The sequence below is a fragment of the Rhinichthys klamathensis genome, unplaced genomic scaffold, assembly GCF_029890125.1.
Source record: "Rhinichthys klamathensis goyatoka isolate OS25496 unplaced genomic scaffold, OSU_Roscu_1.1 h1tg000169l_1, whole genome shotgun sequence".
NCBI lineage: Eukaryota > Metazoa > Chordata > Actinopteri > Cypriniformes > Leuciscidae > Rhinichthys > Rhinichthys klamathensis.
This window is the reverse complement of record NW_026606700.1, coordinates 3780319-3793993: the sequence shown is the minus strand read 5'-3', so window position 1 is coordinate 3793993 and position 13675 is coordinate 3780319. Positions and strand designations below refer to the sequence as shown.

Here is a 13675-nt window from a genome sequence, read left to right as displayed (position 1 = left end):
GTATCCAATAGATACTATAATAATACATAAATAATAGGAAAGAAGGGAAATAGTTATTAAACAAACATTTCAAGAATATAGACAGAAAAAGGTTCCATCTAATTAAAATTGTCAGTTTTTTGCTGTTTGGATCTTCCCCTAATATCTAGAATTTCTACAGTACCCCTTGTAAGGAAAGTCAGTTTACTCAGCTGGCATCTTAGTAGCACCCTCCAGTCATGCAAGTACAGCTCATATATATTATAAATGGGGAAAGATCGAGTTCTGTTTGTCAATGACTACGTTTACATGCACCTTCATAATGCGATTATAATGAGATTTAGGCAATATTGCAATAAACTTTACTTCATATAAAGTTTAAAAGTCCTGTTCTAATGGTTAGAGAGTCAGTCGGGTTCGAGTCTCAATACCGGCAGGAACTGACTGAGGTCCCCTTGAGAAAGACACCAAACCCCCAATCTCTCCCCGGGCGCCACAGCAACTTCGAGTGTGTCTGTCCACAGTTTGCAGTGTGTTTGTTTGTTCACTACTCACTCCTCCTAATGTGTGTGCACTAACTTGAATGGGTTAAATGCAGAGGACAAATTCTGAGTATGGGTTACCATACTTGGCCTTAACATGTCACTTTCACTTTCATGACGCTCGTAATCCTAGCAACGATAATCGCAGTAAAACGGGGCGTATGCTGATTTTAAAATCGCAATAAACAGGCATGTCAACATTTTAACCACATCTATTCTACTCTGACCAAAGTGCGCATGTGCATTTTTGCCATGCTGAAGAAACTGTGCTGTGTTGACAATGACATGACTATAATGCAGTATATTGATGGTTGAAACATTTTAGGACGCATCACAGGAAAACTGACTGAGGCCCAAAACCAAAGAATCGGCAAACAAATCTGTGTCCACTGGAGGACCTTGGCCAGCAATGCGAATAATGACGGTATAAATAACCACAAATCTTAGAAAATAATCAGAACAATAAAAATTGCAAGTAAACAGGAGTAAAGAGGTTTGCTCGTGTCATGTAAACAAGTACTCTGTCTGATTATTGGAAATAATCACATTATTGGTGCACATGTAAATGTAGTCATTGCAACCTTTAAATTACATTTTATATCAGGAATAAAATCTGACAACAATGACATCATAAATTGTGTTGCCTTAGAAGGCAGATCCCTATGTAGACAACAGGACAGCTCACTACGTTTTAGAACAGAACTATGGACTACAGAAAGTACTATGGCTGGGCGATAAAACGATAACGATATGTATCGCGATAGACACGTGATCGATATCAATAAAAAATGTGTTCGATAAAACGTTCGATAATTTTTTTTTTCTTCGTCGGAAGAAACCACAGGTTGCGAAGCAAGTTTGCATTAACAAAGGCACTCGCTCTCTGGTAACCTAGCAACGTAGGGAGTGACAAGCTCAGGCAATCATGTAAAGTGTCAGTTTGGTTGCGCCATCAAAAAATAAAATAAAAAAGTTTGGTTACGCCATCGTTGTCTCGTGCTGCTGGGTTCCTCATCAGTAACCGGCGATTGATAAGCAGAAAATGAGTGCCCTTCATCTGCATGCCATGCAGGCTAGACTTGCGAAATATTATTGGATAATTCGCTCTATTCGTGTTTGATGTGAACACAGCATAATGAACAGGCTGCGATGTCAAGATTGCAATGCTGGAGTGTGTGTGTGTGTGTGTGTGTGTGTGTGTGTGTGTGTGTGTGTGTGTGTCCGACTCGGCGCGTGCGAGAGAGAGAGACACGCGGGCGCGATCGAACAGTGGAGACATAAAAACATACTCCGTCATTTTGTTAATACAGGACATCAGTCAGTCTGCAAAGTGTTTACAATATTTGTGTAGGCCTATACTCGCAATAAAACACAACATTGTGCTTTTGTCACACTGTATTTCTTGTCAAACTGTAGCCTACAACTGTACACACCGTTTTAAAAGCAAAACATATTTATCCAACCCCTTTGTAAAACAGTCTGTGTTCCATCTTTTGGACATTCATCATATCGCATTGGTTTTCATTTCTTGCCCTCAAAACAGAGCACTTATCTGTTATTTTTAAGTTACACATTGATTAAAAAAGAAAATTAAATTTGTTGGTAGTATTATTTTATATGGAAATCAATTATTTATAATTCTGATGAGAATAAAGTTAGGGTTAATTAAAATTAAGGAAAACAAATATATTGATCTGAAATATTGCAAATTAATTTTAAATTCATTCAGGTACAATTACCAAACATATCTCATATCTATCTTTTTATTAGTTTAATTAATAAACCAATTATATAAAACTATTATCAGTGCACTATAAATAAACTGGTTCTATGCCTTTATTAATAAAACTTATTTAAAAAATACAAGGCTTAAGACATTTATAAAAATGCCTTCTACATTTCTGTTTTGCTTTTCACGCCATTGTACCGAAATCGTACCGAACCGTGATGTCTAAAAAAAACACCCACGTCCCGCCGCGCCACTGTCACCTTTTTTACTCTGAGGAGTTTGCAGGTCTGATTGTGAATTTAGACTTATGTTTACATTTTAATTATTTGAGTTTTCCATGGTTGTGTTGACATTTCTGTCTTGGGATTGTAATCAGAGGAAGGTTAAGTTTAAAATAAAAATGTTTAAATGTAATATATTTTTTCTCCTGGTCCTTATTTTAAATGGGTCATAAAAAAATCAATAATTATCGATATCGACCGATATGAAACACTGATATCGTGATACAGTTTTCAGCCATATCGCCCAGCCCTAGAAAGTACAGTAGTCATGTAAGAACAAAGAGAAGTGGTATATAAGACAACATTATTACCCGTCAATCGGATGCATTATTGCATTCACTCAATAACGTAATTACACAAGAATCATATTCCCGCTATGACAAATAACAGCAGGAAATGGCCCAGAGGCTCAATACATGTTTGAAAACAGATGAATGGAGTCTCACTACAGAAATACATGTGAGCGATGCTGCTGTTTATTGCAATAGTGTTAATGACCTAGCAGAAAGGCAGCAATTAAATACTACAGATCATATTGAACAATGGTCCAATTACACATCTGAACTTTGCCCTTTAAGAACACTTCATGAGAAATATCTGCTTTTATGGGAAATGAGGATATTATGGTCTTAATGGAAACTCACCGATGCAGGAACAGGCTCTTGAAACTCCGTACCGAGCTCATGACAGAACACATGCAGCAGCACGCGCTCACATCGCTACAAAACACAAGAAGAAACTTAAAGAATCTGCAATTCTGCAAAAACATTAACTTTGTTGGAAAAGGTTTATAGATTATATCTAAAGACCATACTGGGTCACTCAGGTTCATGTTTTAGCGAAGTAAATATTTTAGAGCCAAACAATCTCACAATATACTGTATGTATTTTATATTACATAATATAGTGTGTCATGTGAAGTATTGGGATAAATTAATGATGAGATTCCTCGTAAAAGGAATCTTACTAGGCCAATCTACCAATCCAGGGTAAAGTAATAAGAGATCGCTGTTTTGTGACTATTGTTGTGTTTGTTTCTCTGTGACTCACTCGTTGGTCCTCTGGACTCATTGCAGTCTCACTTTTGTCCTTCTTACTGGATGAATCGTCATCAGAGTTGTATACCATCTCTGGATTTGTGAGACTTCTGCAGAACGTGCACATCCAATCTCCACTGCAGCAGAAGAGGGCACAAACACATGATTAACACAAAAATCAGGAATTAAAGCCTTAAACCCTAAAGGGAACATATTCACAAAGTCTTTCATCTGTTATACTACTATGACATTTACAGTAATTTATTTCTGTCCTCATCTTTTTTTTCCAGGTTAAGTTTTAGTGTAAGGCCTAACAAAATAATTAACACCACAATTACAAAAAAACTGTCCAGACTCCACTGCACCCCTGTACATGCCAACCTAGGTCTTTCAGGTTAAGCCTCACCAGCACAGTTAAACTGGAATTGAAAAAAAAAAGGGGGAAAAAAGCTTTTATTGAAGCTTTATTGAATTTCTTTTTGTATTTTGTCACATTATGACATAGTGTGACAAAAGCTATCCGATCAGTAAAAATGCATAAAGTGACCAGGTGTAAACAGGCCCTTAGAAAATTATATAACTTGTCACTGGTGGTACAACAACTTCGTTAAATAAAATAATTTATGACAACAATATATGTCATGTCATACAATAATATGCTATTGATGGCATAAATCAAATAAAAAAGCAAAAATAAAAGTAATTTATGAATATAATAATATGGCATGTTAAGAATAAAATAATAATAAAAATAAAACAAACAAATAAAATAAACTACTCATTCATGATTAGAAATGCTAAAAATTGAATTAGTCATTTATTAATTGAAATCCAAATGCATTATGATGCAATCTTAAATTATATGACAACATTATATGTAACAGAGTTCAAAAGGTGCAGCACGCACATCCAAAACAATAAAGCTGGGTGCTGGGCAGACAGGTAGTTGCAAAAAATAAACAATGACACAGAAAATGCTCCTAAGTGACAGTGACAACTGTCTGATGAAGGGCTTGGGCCCGAAACGTTACACGTGGTGAGCAATTATTAAATTCACTTAGGAGCATTTTCTGGTGTGCGGACTCATTGTTTTTTTTTTTTTACATTATATGTAACACCATTAAGGCCAAATGTGTTGCATTGTCTGTGTAAATAAAGCCACATTCTTTACCTGGGAGAAGATTTGAGTGTTGGGATATGGCAGGTCATGTGGAAGACTTTAGGACAGCGATCACAGCACAGCAGTTCTCCACCGTTCTGACACACCGCACACCAGTCCTCATTCGGGTCGTCTTCCTTTCCAACAGTGGTCTGGTTGTTTGCGTTAGCAGTGCTTCCCCGCTGACTTCCATTTGACCCTGTGGTCCCATTGGTTAGAGGTGCGCTGAAGTTTGGGTTCGTACAGGATGAGAGATGATCACTCTGTGGTTCAGATTTAACATTTTCACCTAGTGTTCTTAAAATGTCCTGGACTGAACCGGTGGACACAGAGCCGAGGATGGGAAGAGGAGGAGTAACGCTTCCTTCTGGGCTGCTCATCTGGTTGAGGAGAAATAAGAACAAGAAAGACATTGTGCAAAATGAAACAAACTGTATCAAAGCTAGAAAGAACAGGTTTAGCCTCTTGGTAACCAAAACGGGAGGAAAAAACTTTCTTTTTTAATTTTTTTCCCCCACATCATTATAGTTTTTGGATCATATAAAACAATTCACATATGAAACTTTTTATTTTTTTATTGTACAAAACATGAAGGTAGAAGGTGAAAATCATGCTTTTCATTCACAATTTTTAAGTTTTAAGTTTCAGCTAATTTTGATCTTAAATTTTCTCTTTGTCCTTCTTACATGTACTTACTATAGTAATAACAGTATATTATGCATTATTAAAATCAACTGACCCTAAAATAACCCCTTACCCTAATCCTATAAGTACATTCTGTTAATCAATATTACTCAGTACTTATTTGTGTAAATACATTGTAAAAAAAGAACACCTTAAAATAAACTTTGAGTCCAAGGAGGTTATATAAAAGAAATAAATGGAAACATTTGGGAATAAGTAACGAATGTAAACTGCAAGCTCAAGGTAAATACCATGCAAGCACTCCGTCTGCCATCTTTACAGCGTTCTGTTTTGATGTTTGCTCCAGAAAAGCTACACTCTTCCTCAACACCCGGTTCCTGTTTGACTTTCACCTGGTCCACTGTCGTATTCCCCGTTCCAGGTCTACTGGCTGACCCACAACTAAACACACAAACAAACAAAAGACACACCATAACAATTTTGCAAGCAATGTCTCAACAATAGTCGGACATCGAATACATAATTCTCTTTGTTCAGTTCTAAGCTATAATTAACAGCTGGTAAAAAAAACTAAATAATTTTAAACATGAAAGATGAAAGGACTGAGGTAAAAAAAACACATTGAATGCTGACCTGCCCCGACTGCCCGTGCTTGACGTGCTGGACGGACGAGCTGGAGTGTGAGAATTAGATAAACCTTGTGAATGAGAGACACAGAAAGAGCATGTTAAAATTAAAAATCTTTAGAAAATTAAAAAGGTAGCAGACATTGTTCTATCTGAGGGCAAACACCAATCTGAATTTTATTTACCTTTTAATAATGCATAGTCTGCCTTAATCTCAAATAGCCACAAAATGTAATATTAATCCGAATTTTGTAAAATAGCAATAATAAAAAAAATCAACTTAATATATGATGATGATTATTGCTGACATGACAATGGAACTTTGGATGCCAATTAAAGGGATACTCCACTTTTTTTGGAAATAGGCTCATTTTACAACTCCCCCAGAGTTAAACTGTTTTTACATAAAGGACCTAAAAACTGGACTCTTCTGTAGTTACATCGTGCACTAAGACCGACGGAAAATGTAAAGTTGCTATTTTCTAGGCTGATATGGCTAGGAACTATACTCTCATTCCTGCGTAATAATCAAGACACTTAACTGCCGTACCATGAGTGCAGCAGCAGGCGTAATGATATGACGAAGCGCCTGAAAATAGGTCGCGTTGGAAGTTACCGAGCTGGGGACTATTTTCAGGCGCTGCGTCATATCATTACGCCTGCTGCTGCACTCATGGTACGGCAGTAAAGTGTCTTGATTATTACGCAGGAATGAGAATATAGTTCCTAGCCATATCAGCCTAGAAAATCGCAACTTTACATTTTCCGTCGGTCTTAGTGCACGATGTAACTACAGAAGAGTCAAGTTTTAAATAGGAAAAATATCGAAACTCTTTGGTCATTTTTTTTTTTTAGAAATGCTAATGGTCTTGTCCACTTCAATGATGTATGCTAAGCTATGCTAAAATTGGTACCGTCAGAACCGGAGATCGGCTGAATGGATTCAAAAACGGTAAAACTCAACAGTTTAACTCTGGGGGAGTTGTAAAATGAGCCTATTTCCAAAAAAAGTGGAGTATCCCTTTAAGTGTCATAAGAAATTGCATTTAATGTCCTTTAGCCATTTATTCACTTTGAATCATAGAAATAATTTACAAATTTATGATTTCATTTCAGGCTTTGTAAAAAAAAAAAAAAAAAAAAAAAAATGCATGAGGTAGAATGATATGAATAACATTTTTAATATTTACAATGTTTCTAACATGAGCTCATTTGGAGCAGTAAGAAAACTGCTGCACTGCACATATTATATTTATTTTACTTTCTATATACGCTTAATATTTCCTTTTTTGAAATAACAATAACAATCGTGGTAATCAAATAACCATGATGTAATAATGGTGAAAAGCATATATATGCTAGCTAGAGTTGTTGGTGAGATTGGCTGTGTGGTGGTGAGGTAGTACACCATTTGGTGCGCATTAACGATGGCGGGGGGGCTAATGCAGCGTTAGCCTCAGGGTTGGTGCATATGGTTGCACTGGAGATTATGCCATACGGAACCAGAGGCACTGAGCATGCATTAATGGTGCCAGCAAAGTCTTAGCCCCTCGGGTTGGTCCGTATGGTCGGATGGGAGTTTCAGCCATACGGTACTGAAGGCACGAAGAGTATGGCATATATAAATATAATACATATAAAATACTAATCTGCATTAATATTTCATGACATTATTTAAATGTATGCTAATCTACACTGACATTTGAATCCCAAAACAATGCGTGTCAAAAATTCATGTCAAAGGTCTATTGCAAAAATGTCCACATGCTGGAGTACCTGATGATCCTGGGGAATGTGTAGAAGGGCCCGGTGAGGGATTGGTGGGGCCGATAATAGGATATGAACTAGCAGAAATATATCGACTGAGAAGGTTATCCAGTGTGCTCGAACCGGCATCTTCAAGCTGGGGATTATAAAAACAGTCAGTTTTTTGCAACACAAGAGCTCTAAAACAATTCAGCTTTGTCTTCGCTTTGGTTATGAAGCATCTGTTATATGAAGAACAATAATAGCAGATCCAAGTATACGGATTGTCTTTGTCTCATTGCCTTAGGTGCCTTAAACGTAATTATGTTCAGAACCTTTATTGCATTTGGGCACAAAAGTTATTACATTTAAATGCTTTATTACATTCAGGCTCAAAAGTTATTACATTTAGGTCCTTTATTACATTTCCACACAATTATTAGATTTGTGCCCTTGTGATCACACATTTTGGGGTTTGAACTTACAACCTTTTGGTGACCAGGCCAGATCTAAAACCACTAAATCTCACCACAGCATCTAATCATCTGGCAATCAGTCTAAGAAAATGTAATAGTAAAGTTACCTGAATAGGAGGGATTTCAGGCAGGCAGGGCAGGTTTTCAGGGTTGGTGACTGTTGGGATGAGCTCTATGGGGCCGACAATTGGACTGGTGGGGCCACGGTGAATATGGGCATTGGCCATACTGGCACTGGTGGGACTGGTGGGGTTGGCAGCACTAATGTTGTGTAGCGATGCCACAGGGAAGGGGCCAGCATGCCCAGGATTAGAGTGCTATGAGGGGGGAAAAAGGGAAATGTGTTGGAAAATGGCAAAAACGCTTTCATACAGCAGGTATATTTACTTATACGAGTCCTAGGTGAAATGCAACACAATTTACTTTATTTGTTTTCTCATGCAAAAATTTTAGGGGAAAAATATCATACCTAGTCTGAGCTCTGAAAATAATTTTACACTGCAGTCTCCATTTTAAACACACTACATGATTACATTATGAATAAAAATGTGTTAGGGACCTTTCGGTATTTATGGAAAGGGCCACCGGAGGAAAATAGGGGAGGGTCATGTCTTTTTATTCTTTGTTGAGGGGAGGGTCATCCAACTTTTTTAGTCTATAGGGGAGGGTCACCCAACTTTTGTATTCATCAAAACAGCTACATTTCAAAGTGGCTTGTTTGGTGCATATTTTTTTCCATGTAGCTTTATGTAGCTCTCTCGGTCTCGGCCCCCCATCGCTATCTATGGTCTGACCCAACAAAAATCTAGTTTGGCGCTGTTTGACAGTGAGCGCGCGCACTTTAGTACGCGCTCAGAAAAAGTGTATTAGAAGAGAACGCCAAAGTAATGGTTTACCCGGCAAAGCTTTAAAGCACGAGCAAATAATGAACTTTTGTGATTGCGAATAAGTGCAGTGTCCTGTGAGTGTAACTCTACCGCTGCATTAACATGTGATGTGAATGTACGTCGAGTTTTACAGTATTGGGACTGAGGCGCCAGAACTGCAGCTGATATAATGTGCGCTGCAGCACGATACTACCATATTTCAGTTTCCATTCTTATTGTGTTTCCACAGCAATGTTAGTGAGTAAATCTACTGAAATTGCCCCCATAACAGTGGAGTGTGATGTGTTGGACATAGGGCTACCACATTTTTAAATTACTATTAGTATTATTTGAAGTTAACATAATAAAATAGACCTACACCAAAAAAACTAGTTGAGGATAAATTCTTTAAAATTGGGCAATTCCAGCGTTATGGATGTCACATTTGCTGTCAAAACATGAAATATAAATTCTCAGAAAATGCATTTAATACTGAAACGCCTGTTTATATATTCATACTCCATTAAGGCGGGCTTACACGGTGCGATTTTGTTGTTGTTGCTGTTTTACGAGCTCGCAGATGATTTTTTTCACTCGGGAGAAATCGCGTGGAAATCGGTTGTGCTCGCATGTTGCGGCTCATGTCGTGTGCTAGGAAGATACGAGCCGAGCCGAACCTCTCGACCTCACGATAATTTTTAAACATGTCTAGAAAGTTCGGGAACTGTAGGCTTGAATTCGTGAGGTGTGTGCGCTGTGCGGTTGAATGAGCCGATGTGTCGATCTATCTGAATTTGACCAACCAGGAGCTGAAGAAATCCACAGAAGAAAGACGAAAATGGCAGCGCCACCGCGAATTTGGACTATTGAAAGGGAAGCCTACTACTTTATTATAATTTTAGTATCATAATGATTAATAAATGCATGCACAATTATCAGTGAACTTGATAAATGTTGCAGATATGTTTTAATATGCACAAACAAATGCCTTTCAACTTGTGTGCAAAATTCAGAATTTAATAAATGTGCAGCAATTTGTACAAATAGAGTCTGTATATGTGTTGTAGCCATAATAAGCGCATTTTCATATTATAATGTTTTTTTTCCATCTATGTTAATTATGAAAAGTATAGCCTACGCAATATATCGGGAGACATGGCCAGACATGATTTTGACCACTTCATTAAGTGTTGTTTTGTAGAAAGCCTTTCTTTAAAGTGAATTTCGTTTTGTATAAATTGTATCTTAATTTTAATCAATGTTTCATCAACAAATTGTCTGGATTTAATATATAAGAAGTAAATAGTAGAAAATCATCATGACACGGAGGCGCCTGCGCGTGAACTGGACTCTTGTCAAATAAATTAACCGAAACATCATAATAGGCTGTAGTAGGCTACTTGCCTCACAGATCTGATAAATATAGAAAGCTTGACATGTCAACTTTTTAACAGAACAATTCAAAACGAAAGAAAACAGACAGACTGCTCTCTGCTTATGTAATCCGAAATGTGCATTTCTCTCTGGCGCTTTCACTGTTGCGAAGATCGCGAGTCAGCATCGTCACCTTTATATTTGCAACCGACACTGACAAAGACTTGTTTATTAATAAACAATTCAAATATCCCCCTGCTATATTATTCATAATCGTTACTTTTGCTGGTTCTTTGTGGCAGCTTTAAGATACTTTATTGGCAGCGCCACCCTTACATTTTACATGAACGCGTCACCACTGCATCAGCACCGAAAACATGATTTTTTTTCCCAAATCAAAAATTGTGATACGAACCGAATTGTAGGTTTGGTGTATCATTACAGCAAGATGAGAAAGCAGGAGTTTAGTCGTTTATCATGAAATGGCTATCTGAACATCTTTGCCAAGCGCAAACCAGAAAAGTAGCCTAATCAATAAATTATCGGGGAGGGTCATGCCTTTTTTCACAATCATTTTGGAGGGTCATATAAAAAATTATTGCTGGCGAAGGGAGGGTTAAGTCTTTTTTGACTACAGATCTCAAATCTCCTCCGGTGGCCCCTTAAATGAATAACGAACAGTCCCTTAGCAGCTCCAAGAAATAATTACATACTAATGCGAACCATATTTTATATTACTCACTACTTAAATAATGACACTATAATTTAAAAAATATATATATATTTGTATTACTTAAAAAAAAAAAAAGAAATGTTTATTATAAGAAAATGTATATTAATATTTTTTTATTAATATATAATATATTCAAATATAAGATTAATTAATTTAATACAAAAATATAATATAAAAAAATATCAGTCCCACTGTCCCATATAATTGTTATTGTTTCTACCCTACCCACAGACAAACCACTATTTAATATGCAGTAATATATATTTTTTTTAACTAAACACTGGTCACAGCAGGCAAAGTTTCCCATCTCAGGACAGAGATGTTATTATATATGATATTAAAAACCTGCAATTTTATTTCCTGGCTGTCTCCAGTGATTGACTGTGTTATGGCATGTGACTTACTGAAGCCTGTCACATGCTTTGTTGGTGTCAATAACAGAAATGCTCACTCTCCTTGATAACAATTATTGCTGACACTCGACCAGAACTGATCTAAAAAAGCAAGCTAGATTAAGCAGCTTAAATTTTGCTTTCACTTCTTCTGTTCAAGTAGAAATCAACAACAGTGAAGAAGAAGAGAGTGACGTCTTAGCATTTGGGTTTTTGTCATGTGACCTGCTGGAGTCTCTGCACTGACCTGTCTCTGAAGTTGAGGCTGCATCATGGGATATGGCTGGCCATTGAGTCGGGGTTGCGCCGAGGGCATGCGGTTCTGCGCTGATACCATGCGCATGTGATGAGGTGGATACATGTGGGAGGAGCCATTAACTCCACCCCTCTGGAGGGCCTGCATACTAATGAGCCTCGGAGGCTGAAAAGTGGAAGTTACCACTTTAAATGCCGATAATTTCAAAATCAACAAATATTTATAAGAATAAACCAAATATAATTCTGCTGCCATATACTCTGAAGCAATCATAAGGTTTATTCAAAAACAAATTTTTCTTTCTTGAGAAAGGAAAAATTAAAGAGGAGATGTACTTCATTGGTCATCAACTTCTGCCCATAGACAATGCTGGTCCACCAGCTAGACCAGAATAAACCAGACATGCATGGTAAGTAGGAAAGATCTAATCTCTAACTTACCGGTTGCTGTATCATCTGTGCTGACCCTCCTTGTCTGGGATGCTGGGACATCTGTGAAGCGATGCGCATCTGCTGCTGAATTTGTTGCTGATGTTGTTGTTGTTGTTGTTGCTGCTGCTGCTGCTGCTGCTGCTGCTGTTGGTGCTGGTGCTTCTGAGCGATCGCAGCCTGCTGCATGTGTTGCAACCTCAGCTGGGCCAGGTTGATCTGTCCTGAGTGCTTACCTGGGTGGTTGTGACTGGGAGAGATCTGCTGATTCACCATCATGCTGGGTGGAGGAGCAGTATGTGACACTTTTTCAATAACAAGATTGCCTGAACGAAAAAGGAGAGCAGGGGTCAATGCATCTTGAAGCATGTAAATGCCTGTTCACAGCAAGTCTGAATTTGTGTCACTCTCTGAAAAGTTAACCGACAAAAATAAAAAATAAAAATACTGTAGTATGATATTTTGGACAACATGTTAAATAAAATGCCCACAGTGATATATTTTAGACACAATGTGTATTTAAAAAATGTTAAATAAAATAACCATAGTATGATGTTTCAGACAGTTTAATTTTAAATTCTGGTTGTGTATGTTTGTCACTGAAATTTGGACATGGTTTCTCTGTGTGAAATAAAAACAGGTTCCAGCCGCAAGTTAAGTTAAAGTTGAGTCAATACCAAGGTTAACCACATTCTTGGCCCAGAAGGTGGGGTCGCAGAAGAAGCGGACTGCTCCATTATTTTGAGGTACTGGGTCCACACGGGCCTTCATAATGAAACGCAGCTGGTATGTGATCTACAGAGTTAGGAAAAAAGCAACAAACAAAAAAAGCAAATTAGGAAAGACACAAAGGAGAGAAGAGTCTACAATAGCAATGCTTTTTGTCATTTAAGTTGATGTTGATATGGTATAGACATCCTTTAAAATAAAATAAGTGGCTTTGTTTAAAATAGTACAAGAGTCTTCTTCTATGACAGAACTGTTATTGTTGGAAGGTGTAATGCCAGTAAAGATTACACATTTGCAAAAATGGACCCTAACAGAAAAGGAAACAGGTGTTTTGTGAGAGAATTAAGCGTTGTGGCTGACCAGTCTCTTGCTGTATAGCAGGGCTGTACTGCTTCCATTGCTGATGGCCCAGTTGGTGAAATTGAGCACATGGATGATCTGCTGGGCCAGGATGCCGATGTCCCTCTGTTGGCTGAGCAGCTTTATACTCCTCTCTTTGGTCACACTCTTTATACGGTAATAGAAGGAATGAAGAGGGGAAGAGAAGAACATTAAGAATGACTGAAATTAAACAAATTCTGGACTTTCTAGTGTCAAACCATAAACGTGAGAGGCTGAGGGGCAGGATAATGTGCTCACATGTAAAGTTTCCAAAATAACTCCTGTTCACACTGGCC

The 13675-nt window shown here is 37.6% G+C and overlaps 1 protein-coding gene across 2 annotated transcripts in view; it reads right to left on the bottom strand.

Moving 5' to 3' along the window:
* Positions 1-13675, bottom strand: part of trim33 (tripartite motif containing 33) — a 29024-nt gene that overhangs the window by 2597 nt on the left and 12752 nt on the right. For both annotated transcript variants that reach the window (XM_056259764.1, XM_056259765.1), the window contains exons 7-17: positions 13359-13505; positions 12947-13064; positions 12282-12595; positions 11833-12006; positions 8328-8537; positions 7775-7901; positions 6006-6069; positions 5663-5813; positions 4740-5107; positions 3582-3705; positions 3176-3250 (exon numbers count right to left, since the gene is read on the bottom strand). In XM_056259764.1, coding sequence (XP_056115739.1) covers positions 3176-3250; positions 3582-3705; positions 4740-5107; positions 5663-5813; positions 6006-6069; positions 7775-7901; positions 8328-8537; positions 11833-12006; positions 12282-12595; positions 12947-13064; positions 13359-13505 — 1872 coding nt within the window. The remainder of the gene's footprint in view (positions 1-3175; positions 3251-3581; positions 3706-4739; positions 5108-5662; positions 5814-6005; positions 6070-7774; positions 7902-8327; positions 8538-11832; positions 12007-12281; positions 12596-12946; positions 13065-13358; positions 13506-13675) is intronic.